Genomic DNA, 20764 nt, shown 5'->3' with positions numbered 1-20764 from the left:
TAAAACTTGTGTGGTCGCATTAACTAGAAAATATGTTTTTGAACGTGACGTGTGTGAACAGCGATGCAAATGTAAGCGCAAGTAAACAGCAAGGAAAACACAATAATACTCTATTTCTGATCGGTGTGGTGAAATTATGTAATTGTGGTTTAGTTTTCATATGAGAGGAGTGTTGAATGGTTTTTCAAATATTTGGTTAGATTCGAACCAGCGATCTAAGGACATTATTTTGTACAGTTCAACTGTCTATCGTTCTAACAACTGAAATACTGAACAGTTAACGTACAGCTGCGTAAGACGACAATTTTCGCGAGCAGTTTAATTTCGTTGAATGACGCTGTCCTTCGTTGTAACATTGGGAGAGCATATATCGGAGGTAAATTAATGCTAACTTCACTGTGCAGCACATTTTTAATTAAGTCAGTGAACTTGCGCGTCGACGTGGTGGCAATTTGCCGGTACAGTGCAACCACATTTTACGCATCGTCTCATTCTCTGGAACACTCAAAAATAACTTTTCAGGAGTTTTCATGGATGTAATTGTACAGTATGGTGCTACACACCATTTGTAACCCATTTTCCGAAACGTAAATTCCAAAACAGGACATCACTCTGAATTAGCGTTTTGACGGTAGGAGAGCGAGCTAGACAGTGACGTTACAGGTATCACATGATTCGGGCTTTCTAATTATCTGAATTTTATTCCCGTTTTCATAGAAGAATACTGAAATTCAAGTGGATGGAAAGCATGTTAGGAGCATAAATGACATAATTAATGATTTAAGACAATTTCCAGGACACAGTCAAATAACCTATTCTAAACACTACATTTTTATGGTGAGTTCAGTTTTTTAGTTAATACAGTATTGGCCACATCCTTGTATCTGATGAGTATAATGGTAATGTATCAGCTATGGGTAGGTCGGCTGTTCGAATTGAGGCGAAACTTCACTTTCTTAATTATTCTCCTTGTTAAATAATATTTTCTAAAGAATTATAAAGTGGTTGTTAGAAAACAGACTCTCCCTAAATGTAGAAAAAAGCACTATATTCAGTTCTGTACAATAAACAGAGTCATACCAACAGTTGATGTAGCACATGAGCAAGAGTCAGTAAGTAGGGTACAATGCTCAAAATTTTTGGGTGTACATATCGATGAAAACCTGAACTGGAAAAAGCATGTTAGTGAGCGTTCAGACAGTTAAGTTCAGTTACCTTTGCTCTTCGTATAACATTGCTAAACGTGTAAACAAACGAATCGGCTTCCTGAAATATTTTGCGCGTTTCCACCCAGTAATGTATTATGGAACAATTTTCTGGGGTAACTCATCGCTTAGAAAGAAAGTACTGATTGCACAAAAGCGAGCAGTAACAATAACATGCGGTGTTCACCGAAAGACGTCATGTAGGTATTTCTTCAAGGAGCTGGATATTTTAACTGCGACATCACAATACATATTCGCCTATGACGTTCGTCATAAGTAATCAATCAGAATCTGAGAAGAACAATGACATTCATAATTACAATACTAGAGGGAAAAAATACCTTTATTACCTATCATTAAAGCTCAGAGAGGAGTTCAACAGGGGACAACAAAAATACGACATTTTGTAACGATGTGGAACGTGTCACTTTAACATAAGTTTTCTTTACACGAAATAATTAATTAATTTTTTTACAGTTACTACTTCATATCTAAGAATTAATCTATTGATCTATAGATCAAATGATCTATGGTACATGTAACTAACTAACCAACATTGGACACAGAAACTGCAGCACAACTGAAGCAAATTCCTTACATTACGCTAGAACTACATTGGAAAGAGGTCAAGAACGTTAGATGTATGCTTCTTGCTCAAAATATGATTTTTATATCTCTTTTCTTGCGTTTCTCACTCAAGATGACTACTGTGGGGTAATGAAAAGGGAATATAATAAACAGAGGATCGCAAAGAAATCATAATGTGTAAATAAACAATTGAACGAAAAGCTGTTGATATGTTATTACCTGTCCATGCTGATTGTGTACTCGAAAGTTTGAGATCGCTTCCTTCCTTCATCACACTTGCAATAAATATCGCAGAGAAACCCAGTGACACTCCACATACAAGATGGAAGCCTGTAACAGCAGCGGTGGCCAGAATCTGCAACATTTGAGGAATTATCTTACTAACTGCTCGATAATTGACACTTGTCTCGAAAGTGGCACATCTGCCAGCAACGACAGTTTACAATAATTAACTACTGTTCATCTTGTAGTGTATATAAGATAAAGGCATAAACAGTCACTGTGTGGAGCACTGTGGTGTTTAAAGAGAAGCAAACATTTTCCATTAGCTTAGTTAGTTCTTTCTGATAGCTTTGTCTTGAGGGACTGTAGATTTACAGCCTTCGCACCTTCCAAGCTTTAGCCGTTACAGTCGCCGGCCGGTGTGGTCGTGCGGTTCTAAGCGCTTCAGTTTGGAACTGCGTGACCGCTACGGTCGCAGGTTCGAATCCTGCCTCGGGCATGGATGTGTGTGATGTCCTTAGGTTAGTTAGGTTTAAGTAGTTCTAAGTTCTAGGGGACTGATGACCACAGATGTTAACTCCCATAGTGCTCAGAGCCATTTGAACCATTTGAACCGTTACAGTCAGTGCAGGAACGAAGCTGCCGCTGTTCGCAAACCACTAAAAAAAACCTGAAATTGTAAACCTGCAGAAGGCCATGGGCATTGAAGTCACAGAGGCACGATGAAGTCACTAAAAGTTTCCTCTGTATACTGAATTTCCTGCGGCGCTTGGCCCCTGCCAGAATCTACTGGTTTGACTGGTTTGGTCTCTCATAGATTTCAGTACGACCGACTAGTAACAGTGCGACTCCGACATGCCCTCTGTTGTCTCTGACCGTAAGACGTGTCACATTGTTATGGTATACTTAAACTGATAGGAAATTCTTTTAATTTTGTGTTAGCTGTGGTGTTATTTGTCAAGAACAATTTGCTAAAGCAATTTACACGATGATGGACTTATTTTTACTATCCAGCTTTGGAAGGTAATACACACTAGTTACATTATTAATTACAAATTATGCACTTAAGTGCAACAAACTGCAATCAAATAAACTAATGCACTTTTGACACTTGCACTCAATAAAACTGAAGGATTTGGTGGACCAGCTGGGTAAATACAATTATGATACATCATAACGCCTTTTATTTCCACATGAATTATTCATTTTGGACGATGGATAAACTGATGGTAGCTAGCTATTACAAAGTGGCTTACTCCTAAGTGTTTCAACTAACATCCTTCCACAAGAAACATGATTCAGAAATAATAATATTCCCCTTTTATTAATAATAATGCTAGACCGCTTTGCTGGGTGCTACTTTATAATGTATATTACACTGCGTGGCGGATTTTTCCTGAGATGCTTCATTGCACAATATTAACGGGCGATGACTGGTGTGTTATTATTGTTGTGGGCAGCCGTGGGACGGCATTCACACTACACGCGTTTCGCGGCAGATGGCAGCATTGACTTACAGATTACAGCCAGGCTGGACTGGACCAAGCTTGTGACATCAGTGACTGACTGATCATCACTGCCCATGCTCGCCACCAAGGTCTTGAATGATTTGCCAGCAGAATTTGAAGGATCTTACTTGAGGCATAATCACAAAGTATCTCACAGTAGGAATGTATCCAAATATGTATCCTCTAGCGTTCTACAAATGGTCACTTAGCGTGTGTTCTTTCTTTTGATTGATCTGAATCTTATTAGATGGATAATTTATCAACGGCTGTCGTTGCGCTGAAGGAACGTCCTCTCTTTTTCCTTGCTGTAAAACACGTAATTACTAAAAAATGTTCGCAGTTGAGTCCCATAGTGCTCAGAGCCATTTGAACTAAAAAATGTTCTGTCTAAAAACATTTCAGGATAACATGCAGTTTTATGTAAACTGAAGGTGGAAGGGGGGAAAAGGAAAGGAAAGGGAAGGAACTATTTATGTTAGCTGCGTCGGGATTTTATGCAGAATCAGCGGCGTCGAGTGAAAATGTGTGCTGGACTGGGATTCAAACCCAGGACCTCCTGCTTAGTAGCCAATTCCGTTAAGCATTGTGCCATCCGAAAACAGCATTCATCGCAACTACGCGGACTATTTGGGAACTCCTCCCGGCCGACCCACATTCCCACCTTGCGCCTAGCGCCACCTATCCATAGTTTGCGCCATGTCTTCCATGATCGTTACTTTGAGATTCCCACAGGCGGGCGAACGAAACTGTCCATCGGCACTGAAGGTGGTGGATTCATTGGCGATCGAGGCGAATCACTTATACACTGAAGAATCAAAGAATCTGGTACACCTGACTAATTTCGTGTAGGGCCCCCGTGAGCACGCAGAAGTGCCGCATAATGGCGTGGCATGGACTCGACTAATGTATGAAGTAGTGCTGGAGGGAACTGACACCATGAATCTTTGCAGGGCTGTCCATAAATCCGCAGGAGTACGAGGGGGTGGAGATATCTTCTTGACAACACGTTGCAAGGCATCCCAGATATGCTCAATAATGTTCATGTCTGGGGAGTTTGGTGGCCAGCGGAAGTGTTTAAACTCAAAAGAGTGGTCATGGAGCCACTCTGTAGCACTTCTGGACGTGTGGGGTTTCGCATTGTCCTACTGGAATTGCCCAAGTCCGTTGGAATACACAATCGACATGAACGGATGCAGGCGATCAGACAGGATGCTTACGTACGTGCCACCTGTCAGAGTCGTATCTAGACGTATCAGGGGCCCCATATCACTCCAACTGCACACGCCCCACACCATTACAGAGCCCCCACCAGCTTGAACTGTCCCCTGCTGACACACAGGGTCCATGGATTCATGAGGTTGTCTCTTTATCCGTACACATCCATCCGCTCGATAGAATTTGAAACGAGACTCGTCCGACCAGGCAACATGTTTCCAGTCATCAACAGTTCTATGACGGCGTTGACGGGCGCAAGAGAGGTGTAATGCTTTGTGTCATGCAGTCATCAAGGGTACACGAGTGGGCCTTCGGGTCGGAAAGCCCATATCGATGATGTTTTGTTGAATGGTTCGCACGCTAACACTTGTTGATGGCCCAGCACTGAAATCTGCAACAATTTGCGGAAGGGTTGCACTTCTGTCACGTTGAACGATTCTCTTCAGTCGTCGTTGGTCCTGTTCTTGCAGGATCTTTTTCCGGCCGCAGCGATGTCGGAGATTTGGCTTTTTACCGGATTCCTGATATTCACGGTTCACTCGTGAAATGGTCGTACGGGAAAATCCCCACTTCATCGCTACCTCAGAGATGCTGTGTACCATCGCTCGTGCGCCGACTATAACACCACGTTCAAACTCACTTAAATCTTGATAACGTGCCATTGTAGCAGCAGTAACCGATCTAACAACTGCGCTAGACATTTCTTTTCTTATATAGGCGATGGCGACCGCAGTGCCGTATTCGGATTGTTTACATATCTCTGTATTTGAATGCGGATGCCGATACCAGTTTCTTTGGGGCTCCAGTGTATGAATGCGTCGTGTCTGTTCTTTCGGACATGTCTGGGTGGTGGCGCTAGGTAGGAATGTGGGTCGGCCAGGAGGTGTGGCGAGATAGTTGGCGAATTGCGATAATCACTCTGTCTGGATGGCGCAGTGGTTAACCCAGCTGCCAAGTAAGCAGAAATTCTTACTTTGAATCCCGGTCCTGCACACATTTTCACTCGTCATCGCTGATTCTGCATAAAGCCATGATGCAGCTGACATCAATAGTTCCTTCCCCTCTCCTTTCCTTCCTCCCTATTTCACCTTCCGTTTACGTTATTTGTATCACAGCTACGGATTCCGCGTGGTGTCTGTTCTTTCGGACATGTCACAAAGAAGGGATACCAAGCATTCATATAATGGTTAGCTGATACCATTCCGAAGATCAGCAGACTGGATGTCCTGTTTATGGTCCATGGAGAGAGCTCCGACTAGGCCAGTGTGCAGTATCTCTGAGCCGCAGATCAACATGAAGCTCAATCTCTCCTCTAACTATAATAGCGGTAGAGGGGGCTCGCCTAGACTAGTGCGTCTTTGTTTGGCGATATTCTTTCTTTCATTTTTCCTGGGCTTTTCTTTTTTTAGCAGACATCACACTATTTACTGTTTACTTCAACAGTTTTTCCTTAAACTACGTTTACCTTGAGAAGCGTTGGAGTTGTCAGGAAATTAAAGAAGATTCTATGAAACATTAGTAAAATACAGGGAATGAGGTGTGACGAAATTTAATGTAAAGAAACTAGTACAGTGATTTGTCTTCAAGGGAACGATTTAAGAGGAAAATGTCAATATTTTGTAAAGTATTATATGTACGAATCTTTGAAGAACTTGAGTTCTGCTGGAGAATTTCCTGATGAATCGACTGCAGTGAGGCAAGTCACGCTGGTCAGAATACCTACGATGAAAGAATTTTATCACAGGATTTGGTCTCTAAATGCATGATTGTGCCATTTCACGCCAGATTCTCAGCTTTTGTACTGAATTAAATGATAAACGTCTCCGCACTGTTTTACTGAATGAGAAAGGAAGAGACTGTGGACGGAATTTAATCTTTAGTATGTTACTTTAAAGCTGTCGGTGCTTTGTTTCATAGAAAGGAATAAGCTGTGTGTCTGCATCTAATTATTGCTGTTAACACACAATATCTCGCGAAAAATACCGAGAGAACGTTTAGGATTTGGCGGCGGGACTTTGCCATTTGTTCGGATTACTGTAACAATGATTTAGTGTAAAATTACGTGAAAAGTCTTAGCGATTTAAACGTATGTGCTGAGTCACAGTGACAGTGAAACCAACAGTCAAATGGAATCTAAATCATTACTCTGTGTACAAATTCTTCTTTCATCTCCAACATTCTGCTTTCTTTAGCCACGGTACCAGCACTAAGAAGAATGTCATTGACATTAATGGAACTGGTCATGAAAAGTTATTTAAATAGATAAAATTTGTTTCGATTTCTCTGTTACGTGGGGGTTGAATGAACTCAATGGGATACCGTTTCCAGTAGCAGCACACGTTGGAAACAATGTCGGTTTCAAATCAAGTTCGGGACTGATGACTGCTTTACTGAAACGTATGCCGATGCTGATATTATTATCGACTTATATCATTGTAATGTTCACAAAATTGCGGTGAAAAGAAGAGAGTGGTAAGTACTCGTAACTGTCTAGCGTTGCTGTTTCCTAAACGTAAATAATGCATTTGTTTCTGAGTGAATGATTCACGGGTGAAGTAACATACGTAGGATTGCACTCTAAGCTACGAAGTGCTGTGCTCACATGAGTTCGCTGGAAGGTGCTGGGGTTGGACAACATAATATCAATTCTCTGCGAGAAGCAACTCATTGACGCAATTCGTTTTACACCTTACATGTAATGTTCTGGTGTTTTCCTTTGATTTACTCTTGCACCACGAAATCTCTACAAAGAGACTGTAAAACGCAGACTCAGCCGCGCTTGTGAGTGCTCTGGTCAGTAGACCAGCGCTCACATTTTTTTACAACTTTCATGTAGCAAACGCAAAAGTTATGTTTAAAATTATGTCTGCAAATATTCTGGACCATATGTTGTCGATGTGGAGCTGTGGAGCTTAACCGTGACATCCTAAAATACGAGGGCCATTTTTTTTCAACCTCCAATAGCCTAAAAATAAAATCAAGTTCATAGAAAACAATTCTTTTATTACCAAAAGTTTTGTACACTTTTTGACACATTCATCGTACCTGTGCACAAGCTTTGCAATACCCTCTCCAAAAAATGTTGCCGCCAATGTTTTTAAATGAGCATTTACGTTGTTTTGAAGATCTTCGTTGGTTTGAAAGAGCTGCCCTCCGAGCCACGTCTTCACTTCAGGGAAAAGATGAAAGTCGCTGGGTGCCAGATCAGAACTGTACTGCGGATGATCGAAAATGTCCCATTGAAATTGTTCAATGACCTGTTGGGTTGTGCCAGCAGTGTGTGGATGAGCGTTGTCATGGATCAATACAATTCCTGACGTCAGCATTCCTCATTCTCCGACGAATTTCAGCTGCACTATTCCCTTCTGCTTGCAGAAACCGAATTACACTTCGTAATTCGCACCTGGTGGGAGCAACAATGACGGCAGCCATGTTTACATGGCTGTAGTGCAACGCAGACTGATGCCTTGAGGTCGGCAATGGCGGAGTGTGTAGTGCGAGATTTGCGCAGTAGCCCACAGCGCATGTCCACTTTCTACTGCTGGCGTAGCTTCTATACTAAGCGATCGGAGGTAGAAAAAAAAAAAAAAAAAAAAACGGCTATCGTACAGATTACTAACGATCGTAGACTGTTGGTGCACGTCTTACTGATGCATCCGTCACTTTGGATAGTAGCCTAACACAAACTAGGCAGATCACTGCCGCAAATCACACAAGATATGGAAACCGAGACGGAAGGTAAATCTATGGCAAAAAACACAGTGGAGAGCGAAAGTTACGATTACAATTAAAGTTACCTGAAAATTAGTGTAACGGAACAGAGCTAGAATTGTCACAAAAAACAACACACGCAATCAGAGTTCCAGAACCAAAGTCCAGCTCTAAAAAGCGAGTATCAGCACTTTTTGCGAATCAGCACACTGAGGCTTCAGTAAGATACGACCTGGTGATCCAGCCACAGGGCTGGGTATTTATCTGCTTTAGCAGACCGGCGGCCATTCCCAAGTGAATTCTTTGTTATGATCCTCTGGTATCATGGCTGTCAATTACGGAACCAGCTGCTGCACAGATGCTTTGCCCCGACTTTCTGAATCTGTTTCGATATCGCTGCCTTTATCATACCATAGGTGCTGCAATAGCCAGGGTTAAAAGATCCAGGATCGGTGACCACAGTTCATTGTGCATAGTGATTTCTGCGTAGTAGACTACAGTGGGGGCCGAGGTTGTACCCATGGGTCGCCTATGGTGGGGGTGAGTAACTGAGGTTGCTGGTGTACGGAAATCTGGGAGTCAATGGTCTGGACATGGCTCAGCCAGAATCGCCAGCAACGACTCTTGAACCTTGAGTCCACTTTAGTGACTGCCCGTATGTCAGAGCATTGAATAAATAATGCAGATACTAGTACAAGCGTGGCTATGAGGGCTGAGCGGGCAGGGTCAGTTGCATAATATTGGAAATGGTATGGCGCATACAGCTGTATAGAAAAGGGATCGAATAATACATACTGAAGAAGCACGTCAGGACTTCCTCAGAAGTCGCTGCCATCATCATCCAGTTCATTTGAGTCTTAAATGTTCTGACCACCTGATCTGCTTCTAAGTTAGATGCAGGGTGGAAAGAAATGGTGGTTACTTGTGCTGTGCAGTTCCTTTGGCAAAAAGAAAGGAACTTGGCCTATGAGAACTACGACCTATTGTCAGATACGATGGCATGTGGCGCTACCTCTGTAGCTAAGATTGTCTCTAGTGGCAGAGTGTATCTGCAGACGTCGTTGATGACAGCTGGGCAACATACAGGAAATTAGAGAGAGCGTGAGAGATGGCAGGGCACTCTCACTTTTGATATGATGTCATGGTGCTTAATGTTCTTAGGGAAGATGATCTTTATTACTTGATATGATCTGACTTCATTCATATGATGAAATGATTGGCAGTAGTTAATGCTCTTGCTTGTGTGCTTAGTGAAGACATAGCGGTAAACTGTACCTACGTTCAGAGGAACAGAGTTAATTGAGTGCAGTAAAAGCATACGGCATCTGAGGGCGGAGGAGAGCGTTTTTTCTGTGGAACGTGGGTGAAAACGTTTGTGGACAACCAAGTTCCTCGGTCTCGTTGTGCAGACACACTGGGTGGCGCCGGTCGGTCGGCGGCCACGTCCAGGTAGGCCGATTAGCGCCAAGGAGTCGCTGCAGCTATGAGCAGAGCTTTGTACAAACTGATGACTGGCAATAAAGCAGAGGATGGGCCCTTGTTAGGTAGGATGCCGCTGAGACGGCTGTGAGTTTCTGCGAATTTTCGTGGGACAGGGTAGTGGCGTCAAGGCATCCAGACTCTGCTACAAAACATATTTGTGGAGGCACGGAGCTTTTAGCAAGTTCATGGCCGTTCTTTGGAAAGTTCGAAGTGGACGCATGGACGCAACAGGAGAGATAACGATCTTTTTATGGAGGGCTGTGGTTTCATCCAGGTCATGCTTTTAGCAAAGACATTGTGTAAATGCGTGGGACAGAGGCCGTGAAGCTGAATCTTTTCTCCTTTTCTTCCAATTAATTGTTGAACTAGTTGGTTGGTCAAATCTGTGTATGCAGAGCAGGGGAGCAGTCTCCCAGCTTCGAATGCTGCGCACCAGCTCATGATTGGCTTGTGCTAAAGTGGGAGTAATCTAAGCATGTAAATGTGCTATGCTACTGAGGTGGGGAGGAAAGCTGTAGAGAAAGAGGACACTCTTGTACTGGCACTTCGCTAGTAAAGAACGGCAGGTCTTTACCTAAACGGTGCGACTTGTGTCCTTTTCTACTGTGACACTTAGAGCCTGTGCCAGTCACCATCTGAACCGTCAGAGGTACTGCTTCTTGCATCACGCACACAACAAGTGATGCATTGGTGTACTTATTTGTTTTGAGTCGGCCGTCTAAACATTTGACATATTCCGTCACGCACAGTCGTGTCACGGTTTGGCAGACCAGTAAATGGGTCCACCTGCACACTGGAATCCACCTGAGTTTCAGAGGCTTATAGGGAAGTATCTGCGTTCTGAATCAGCTGAATACGAGACCGCGTACTTGCATGTTTCTGGGTGCGCGATGTTATAACAGATTGCCGCCGTCCATGACTGCAGTCGATGAGCGCATCGTGATGTGCCACACCCTGATCCACAGAAGAGTAAAGTATTCGATGCTACGGCGTAGGGCTCCAGTATATGCTTATCAGAATCCTGTTCTTTGGAACCATATTTTTCCTTATGGAATAGTAGAGCATAGAAGCTTGATAGCAGCGTAGTTTTTGGGCCATACCACAGATTCACATTTATGAAGCCAGACAAAGCGATTAGTTCTGGTTAGTGTGGTGTGTTGTGCCCAGCTGATCACTTTGTTAGCCATAGACCCCATATTATAGAAAATGTTTGACAAATAAAAATGTTTGTGTGGGGTTTCTTTAGCCATTTTTTGTCATGTGATGTTAAGAAAAAATAAAACGATTGTTATTTAGACCACAACTCCTCCCAGTGTTCTCAGTCACATTACCTTTGCCATTTCTATTAAAGTCTTGATTGGAATTGAAAGAATACAAGCTTGCAAGCGTCTACCTGAAGTAACGTTATTGCCCCCTTGAAATGGTTTGCAAAGTCTATGTGCATATTGTCTCATGGTTGTAGCGGACAAACATCACGTTCCTCTGACTGGTTTTGTGCACATGTTTGACAGGCCTGGATGACATGTTCCATGTAGACATCAATGCCCGGTCGATATACATGATGCAATGCCAATGCCTTCATCCTTGACATCCCCCAGTGTGCCTCGTGTAGTGATTTGAGGATGAGGCCGGACTGTACTCAGGATTAGGAGCTGGCACTCAGACTATTCTGTGACCAGCAGAAATACCCCATAGTTAACTGAGTCTGTAGCACATCGCAAAATAGGTCCGTAGGGGAGGGTCCATAACTTTGGGCAGTTGCTTTGGGCAATTGAAACATGTGTATCATACTACATCTACATGTACATCTACATCCAGACTCCGCAAGCCACCTGACGGTGTGTGGCGGAGGGTACTTTTGAGTATCTTTATCGGTTCTCCCTTCTATTCCAGTCTCATATTGTTAGTGGAAAGAAAGATTGTCGGTATGCCTCTGTGTGGGCTCTAATCTCTCTGATTTTATCATCATGGTCTCTTCGCGAGATATGACTACTTACTGAACACTGGGTCCTGATTAGTGAGACTAGGTACCTCATGGTGCATCATGGGGAATTTTTTCAGCGAGTTCCCAATGTTTTATTAACATGGAAACAAATTATTTTTTAGATTCGAAAGGACGCAGGTCAGTAGTGAATCGTGTAATAGTAATTTCTAAAAAAACAGCAGATACCTCTGTAATTGTTAGGCTGTCTTATCTGGTAGGTTTGATCGGGAGCGCAGGGGGGACAAAGACCGAAATTAGTGGCTTGTAGACAGAACCAGGTGGAATGTTGTACCGTATAAGAAAACCTGGATTTTTTAATACTGTAAATAATAACGACTGACCCCATTTTGCATTTGGCTAAAATTCAACTGTGCTTCTATATAGTGTTTTAGAAGCATATGCAGTCGGTCACTCCATGCTGTCAATGGTTTTATATGAGAGAACAGCGACAATCGCTAATTTCGAAGCATCTGTCACCAGGACTAAATGTTTTCGTGACGTGAATGTGGTCAGGTGGGAAGCAGACTTAAAATGCTTTTTTTGTTAAATGAAAGCTGCCTGAAAAGTGGCGGACTACTAATATCAATCTCAGTTCTTTCGAAACTAGTCGAAGGGGTGTGATACACGTGCAGCATTTGATATAAATATGTCACAGTAATTTATCTTGTTCGAGTACGATCAGAGATCCTCCAAATCCTTCGCCGCCGGGAGATTATCAATCACTTCTACATGGGCTGACGCGGGCCTCGGACCATCTTCTCTCAGTATGTCGCCGGTGTTCTGAACGCTTGATTGAAAAGAATTACATTTACTTAATTCGAATTTGAGCTACATAACTCTAAGTGTATTAAATAACTGTTTTAAATTGTAGAGGTGTTGCTCCTGGATGGACCCAGTGACTGTAACACCATTTAAAAAGTTTGCAGCATGTAATATTTCCTGTTCAAGATGTTCTAAGTATTTTTGAAATATTATGAGAGTCCTCACAGCGTCAAAATGTATTCAGTTATATTTGCGTATCCTAAAAGACATGTCGATTAGCATAAAACGCTCAGATTCTGCGTTTAAAAGTAAGTAAGGGTAAGCATCAACTAATCATATCTGAGCACAGAAATGATCCGCTTACTTCAGCCAGATAGACATCTACATTAGACTGAGCGCTGATAGATGTTTAAAAATCGCCACAGCTTCGAAACTTTATTGATCTACGTACACATGAAAACGTAACGCTGACCTTTACTTGAGCTTTTAAAGCGATATGCTGATTAATGTGTGTTACAAAACGATGTGTATTTGCATCCAAAGGCAGTGAGCCGATACACCGTTATGTTTCAGCGTTAACTAGGGATACGCAAGCTCCGGTATCACCTGAAAATTCACTTCCGTGTTACTTATGACCAGTGAAATAATCAATTTTGGTATTTTATGATGGCACCAGTGTGATGCTCAGCTCAAATCAGTACCGACGAAGTAAGTCAGAATCGTCGAAGGCAACAGAACACACGAGCAGAAATCCAGCTCCAGAAATCGTGTAAACAGCAGTATTATGAGTTGGAAAACTGAGGCTTCAGCTTCAAGATAAGAATTATTGATCCATCTTTTTTCTCTTCATTGTCATTTCATTTCCTGGACTAACGTTAGTAAAATGTACAAGCATTGTTCCTAAAAAAATTAAAGATATAAAACACGTACATGTTTTAAAAATTATTAAAGCGGGTGGTTGTGCGTTGAAGATTTTAAGTAAAAATGTCTCTAAAGTAAAGTCCATTGACGACAGTCTATAAAAATGGTGCTTTTCACATTACTCGAATTATAGGAAGGCGTGGTAGGTGACTAGGATTCTTGGGGTGCAGGTGGGGGGTTGGGAAGGAGTACTTTGGGAAGGATGTCGAATAAAGAGTTGGGAAGGATGGCTCCAAAAGAAGCATTTGGAAAGGAAGCAAGGAAAGTGAGGGGTCAGGAGCAGAAAGAGTACTGAAATGGAGAGAAGTGTTGTGTGAAAACTGAAAGGGAGTGGATCTCTGGGCGGATTTCTTGCTCAGGTAGGTGTGGTGGTTAAAGTTTTGTTGGGATAGGATATGCAGAGTGTGGAGGTGTAAACTTCGGGGGATGTGTTCTACAAGTGAGGCAGGGTACAAGAGTTAAAAGTGCGGAGTATGGCGGAAAGATGTAATCACGTGCTCAGGTGTCCGGTAGTTCCAGTCCATTCATGGATTTTTTCTTGGATGGTTAGTAGGTGTGTACCCATGTTCGTTTACGGTTGAGATTTGTCAAGGGTACTTCAGTGTGTGAGTGAATTAGATAGTACAATTGTAAATAGTGAGGTAGAAGTCATGGAGACAGTAGACATATTCATTTCTTGGGCCTTGGATGGGATGATTTCGAGGAGCGTTCGGAGGTAAACTGGTTGAAGGAATCGTTGGGATTTCTGGACCGTGGTGTTTAGGCGTATCAGAAATGTAATTAATAAATTAGTGTTATTTATGGTTACTTAGGATTGGGAAGTGATCAGGAAGAGTACAATAAGATTTGCATAGTTTGCTGGAAGTGAATATGCCAGAAGTTTGAAAAGGAAACTGGAATGCCAAACATGGGTCAGGAAGATGGCAGATTTTCTGTTATTGAATTGGTGGGATGAAAGATGGGTTGCATACAAGAGTTAGTCGTCCTAGAGGAGAAGTTAGAATGGAATTCAAACTGGTTGATAGGCAGTGGTAGATGCTGGTTTAGGTGTTTGTGTATGCATTGGGAGAGAATGGATTCCAACAACTTGCTGAACACTGTGGAGTGACTGATAGTTCTTTAGGAGGAGGTGTCACTGTCGTGTTTAGTGGGTTTAAAGAAAATTAGTACATTGGAAATTTTTCACAGCTCAGGATAGCAGCCTGTGTAAAGGTTCGCACTGTACACGTTGGCGGGATTTCTGGGAAGGAGTGAGGGCAGTTGTTGAGATGCCGATACGTAGTACATTCGTGACCGACAGCGGTGTTTCGCTTTTCGTGTGGTATTTATAAGATGTCTTTGTGGTTGGTGTGTTAAGATATGTCTGATGCTGGGTAATAGGATCAAGGGGTCGGGAAGAGGCGTCGGTTCGTTCACGGACTAACTGATCACCGATAGCGCAGTCAAACTACATCTGATTTTTTTCGTATATTTACGTCCGCTACATTTTATGAGCATATGTCCAGAATCGACTGTCAATCTTCGCACCAGGCACCAGATCACTTGCATGACTCTTTGCATTTCAAAACTAGTTGCCAACGATGTTACTTCCCAGTGCAAAACTGTCATATACGAATATCCCAATAGAGCAACTGAAATTATCCGCCACGCCATTGGTAAAGGGTGTAACAAAACAGCACCGACAAACTTCGAGAGTTTGTAATGTGTTTTGGGGAGCAAATTGAGTACAGGAACCCATGTCCGGGCCGACCGGTGTGGCCGAGCGGTTCTAGGCGCTACAGTCTGGAACCGCGCGACTGCTACGGTCGCAGGTTCGAATCCTGCCTCGGGCATGGATGTGTGTGATGTCCTTAGGTTAGTTAGGTTTAAGTAGTTCTAAGTTCTTGGGGACTGATGACCTCAGATGTTAAGTCCCATAGTGCTCAGAGCCATTTGAACCCATGTCCGTGAACATCAAGCAACGCTGCATAGAGCGTCGGAATTACAGATGCTAGTATCGGTAACTAACTTCCTCGATAACCAGCGTGAGTTTGTACTTGGACAGACCGTAAGGGAGCTTGTTGCAGTAGGACTAACAATATTCAGTTCGAAGAGCTTTTTGTAACACAAAGACGAACAAGTGTATCCCATTTTCTAAATCAAATCTCACTGATAAATCACTTTTACAAGCAAATACTACTGTCATTGTAAGTACGTATGGCATCAGAATTATAATGATGCACGACATCGGATTTGGAAATTCGTTCACGATTAAAAATAAAAAAGATCTCATGGGCACACTACCATTCTTATATAGCACAGTGCGTGTAACACCAATTAATGATGTTTTATTTGCATAAATGCATAACATAAATGATAACGTTTCATGTGATGTTGTTAATATATGTAAAAATGAGAATAATTACAACGTAAGAGCAATAATTTTGAAGTGAACTTCCAACTTTGCAGCTAATTTCTGGAGCCAAGTACGTTACAAAGCTGTACGGAAGTAAACAGAAAAGTTCAAATGGTTCAAATGGCTCTGAGCACAATGCGACTTAACTTCTGAGGTCATCAGTCGCCTAAAACTTAGAACTAATGAAACCTAACTAACCTAAGGACATCACACACATCCATGCCCGAGGCATGATTCGAACCTGCGACCGTAGCTGTCCCGCGGTTCCGGACTGAGCGCCTAGAACCGCTAGACCACCGCGGCCGGTAAAACAGAAAAGTGTTTCTGATATTGTATTTATCTCAAATGATACCGATTAAACCAAGATCAAGGTGGAATACAGATACACACCAGAGTGTTAATGCTCCATTTTTATGTTTCCGGGTGACGGGGAATCTAAGCGACAACACTAATATCCTGCAGTGATTTCATATTTGATGTTGGAAAGAAATTGTAGGAAAGCATCTTTTTACATTTTACAAGTTATTCAACCGCATAATTTACTGTTTAAAAAGTATTTAAAACGAACATTAGTAATGAAGTTTTCCTATCCAAGTGAATATTCTCCGGAACAACGTTGTATATTACTTTTTGGCCATGTTCAGCTATACACATAGTGCACCCACAATGTTGTACATCATTTCTGGAATATCAAATCTATTGTTACTATCATAACGTGACTACGACATCTATGCGCTGCTGCACAAACTCTGGAAAATACGCATCCCTGGAACAACGTTGTAAGTCGTACCAAGATGGTCGGCGTCAGTTGCATCAGTACTTCTCCTCGTGCCTTGAATGTAACAAACAAAGTAAGGAAACGAAAAATGAAGCCAGATAAATTGTCAAATAATGTGAGAAAGAAGTTGCGGAATGCTGGAAAACCACAATTAACTGAAAATAGTGATAACATATATGGGAAATCACCTTTAGATAAGGGAAGCGTAACAACATGTTTATCACTTATAGGTGTGAGTGTTTATATCAGTACTGAAAGCAGGGTGTTGAGTATTTTCATGTTCAAAATAATGCTTTGACCTCCACATATTGTTTACTGTAAACGTATTACATCTTCCGAGGTTGACATGCATATGGAGGTAAATATAAGTTATGCAAGAAGAGTCATAGGTTATATTTACAACCAGAGTGCTAAAAAGCTCATGACAGCGTATATCTAGAACCAGACAAACAATTAGCCTAAAGTAATACGTAAGTATGTATGTATCAGTGTAGTATGTATTATACGATATATTTGTGATTGTTATTATTTAAGTATCGTGATTGTAATCCTATAGGCTGTTTCAAAGCAGGCTACGCTAAACACACCATTAAACAAAAGATGACCTTATATGATGAGTCATGGTTTGATTACAATGTACAATTGCAGTTACTTTAAAAGTGTATACACGTTAACGAACCAACAAAACATCGAGACGACAATAGAGATACATCGTCGCGAAGAAAATGCGCTTCCAGGTATTTCATTACACTTGACAACGAAGAAACATGAATGTGCATGGAAACTCTCTGTGACTCTTTCTCTGTGACACCACGGAAGCTGCAGGTTTTACAAAATAAAATGAAAACTGGTGCCCAGATTCCCAACGATTTACGTGGAGAACATGCCAATTGAACGACCATATGCTATCTCAGTTAACGCAAAGACTTCAGTTAAGGAACAATTTGAGAGTTTCCCGAAACAAATCAGATATTACAGTCGTGAACAAACAGGCTCTAAATACCTATCGCGAGAACTGAGCTTATATAAAACGTATATGCTGTTTAAGGAAAAATACCCGGACGTTAATGCAAGTAAATACCCATCTGAAGATGTCTTCAGACCTGAGTACAATCTCAAATTCGTCTTCCTGGAGCAGACACTAGTAAATACTGTGAAGAGCTGTATACGTCGACATGTTATTTGGTCTCTGAACTGTGTCAGCCAAAATAATAACTGTAAATTGTTATAAGTGTACACACACCTAGTACATACAGTATTTTTTTCAGATTGATGAAAAATTTCTTTCCTCAGGACATCACTTTTTGCCCTGCGACGGAGATTTCGCTCTTATAGACAGGAAGAGAAAGAAAATGGATGTAATGATTCCATCTGAATGGAAATATGCTACAGTAGGTGCTTGTGACAAAAGGTTTTTTGTCATCAAGGAGATAGCCAAGCAGACTTTGCCGATTTTTTACAGATAGAGGTAGACATCAAGTGAGATTATGAACTAAAAATTACCAAAGTCATGTGACTAAGATTTATGTCTGATGACTCAGACGCAATTTTTGCGAGGGAAAGTCACAATGTTGACATCGTTACTCTCTTCTCAAGAAGAAAAGAGTACAACTACAGTAGTTCCCATCATGACACAAAGTGTTGATTCAGCTTTCACTAGAAAATGATTTATTCTCTTTTTATTCTCTATGTTTCATTACTGAAAGCTATGCTATAGAGAATGTTACAGGTCATTGCCTTAGCGTACTTTATTAATAAATTTGTCTCTAAGACTGAGTACATTTTAAAGACAGTGTGATGAAAACTTTTGTTACTGCTGATTGTGTTGATTTTTGACATAAACTAATACTTATGTTTCATAATATATTTCTTTGCTGTCTTACTAAAACTATAGTATCAAGAAAATATTAGTGAAAATAGTAATAAATGATATGCAACATTTTATATCATTGTGTGATATACATCATTATTCCAGGGAAAGTAAGCGTTTTTCCTTATAGTAGAATAAATGTGTGCCAGTGTATGAAACCAGCTCTTCAAAAATGCGTAATTAATGTATCTGATTATTTTTATATAAATACGAGCATCGTTGAACATGTTTTTCTTCAATACTGAAAGGTCATATACAACATTGCACTGGGGGACCGTTCATAGTGTTTTTTTGGTAGTAAATTATTTCTAAAAACTAATCTAGTTTTCCGAGAAAGTTACACAGATGACAAGAAAGAGAACACTATAGTAAGGTCTGACTGCGGGTTCTGGTCGAAAAATAGCTGACGTCAGCATCAGCTTTTCTGGAATTGCAATGTGTTTTCTGGAATTCCATCCTCCCTCGCCCTTCCCTCTCCCACTTAGCCAATACATTACTGCGGGACACCGGAGCACAGCCAGTGGCGAGCAAGCTCAGCCCCCCCCCCCCCCCCTCGCCCCCAGAACCCTCGAGCAATTTTAATTTTTATGTTTCGATTGCGTGAGAGCCATCACTCTTCACTGTCTGTATGTACGTCGAGGTCTCGTGCTCAACTGAAGAGATGCTTGCATTGAGGAAAGAAGACTTTAACAAGAACTTGGTGTAAATATCCTTCAGAGAAATGTATTCACAGCTTTTTACATCAAGAATGGGAAGCCGTGATAATGGAGGAGCCTATGAGAGTTTAGCCAGCAATCAAAAGAAGTACTATTCAAAAAATAATGGCAACGCAACAGAACAAGAAGACACACACACACACACACACACACACACACACACACACACACTTGCTGTTTATAATGCAGCTTGAAAATGCCAACAGTAATAGCTAGTTGAACTTGCAAAAATTCTAAGTACATGGGAGACTGTGCAGCAATTTATCCTTGTTGCTTATCTGTAACTGTCAGCCTTCGGTGGTGGTATAATACAGTTTTTATAGCCGTATCACACTAATTCAGGATGTGTCCACCTTCATACATACGAATACTATAATAACAATAATAACGAGAACTATACAATGCTAGAAGCCAAGTACACATAGTGCATCAGTTTATATCATGGGGTTAGAATTGTGACGATGCAATGTATCCCAATAATAAGAATAACTTTATAAGATAAATGAACGAACTACACACAGAGTCATTGTTGTTGCAGTCTATCTATGTATGTTAATGAAATTAAGATATGAAACAAACAACCATGTAGTCTGAAATACACAACTGTCTATATATGGCGCATTAATTGCAATTGGCAATATTCTTTGGTCACAATAGTATGCCATTAACGTGTGTGGTGGAACTTCCATAAAATTCGTTGCTTTGAATGGACAGGTCAAAACGCAGGACTTAAAATTGCTTGTAAATTGGTAAATCGGCATGATATTCATAGAACAGACCAAAAATGGAAGATGTCTGTAATAATTAGCTGCCTGGCAAGATAATAAATAAGTTCAAACATTCTCTTTTGAGCTCTTGCATTTATACTCTGTAGTGAAGGAATCGGATTATTTCGCAAATTAACGACGTCATAGGATATTCTACAAAATGGCTGCATTTAACACGTTTAGTGTCACTGACTAAACTGTCTCCATGATTTCTAAACTATAAAGTGCTCCAACAAAATACATATCAGAAAACAAATTTAACACTCACAGACGCAAGACAGCCGCCATGTGAGTACTGAGTATGTAGTCGGAAAAAATATACCCAATTAATATTTTTTCTTCTTCTGGCTATGTTGTGTGTGAGTTGGGGGCAGTTAATAGCCACTGATCTAGGATTAGTGAGCACCTAGCCACAATGGAAGCGTCTCTTCGACCACGCACGAAGGACAGAGAAGAATGATGACGCTCAAGCAGTCGGATTATAAAAATTAAAATTGCTCGAGGCGTGGGGACTGAGCTTTCAAGCTATTGACTGAAACGTCAGTGCTCCATGACCCAGCAGCGATTGGGAGGTGACATGATGAGGTCACGCAACTCCAATGGCCAAAGGGGAGGAGGGAGGGAGCGAGGGGAATGGGTA

General features: G+C 41.4%; 1 protein-coding gene across 1 annotated transcript in view; it reads right to left on the bottom strand.

Moving 5' to 3' along the window:
• The window catches only part of LOC126469886 (facilitated trehalose transporter Tret1-like), a 187671-nt gene that overhangs the window by 79897 nt on the left and 87010 nt on the right, over positions 1-20764 (bottom strand). Inside the window, exon 3 of the mRNA XM_050097221.1 lies at positions 2013-2148. Within this exon, the coding sequence (XP_049953178.1) occupies positions 2013-2148 (136 nt within the window). The remainder of the gene's footprint in view (positions 1-2012; positions 2149-20764) is intronic.

The sequence above is a fragment of the Schistocerca serialis genome, chromosome 3 (genome assembly GCF_023864345.2).
Source record: "Schistocerca serialis cubense isolate TAMUIC-IGC-003099 chromosome 3, iqSchSeri2.2, whole genome shotgun sequence".
NCBI classification, from domain to species: Eukaryota; Metazoa; Arthropoda; class Insecta; order Orthoptera; family Acrididae; genus Schistocerca; species Schistocerca serialis.
The sequence above is the reverse complement of the archived record's forward strand: the minus strand, read 5'-3'. Positions and strand labels throughout refer to the sequence as shown.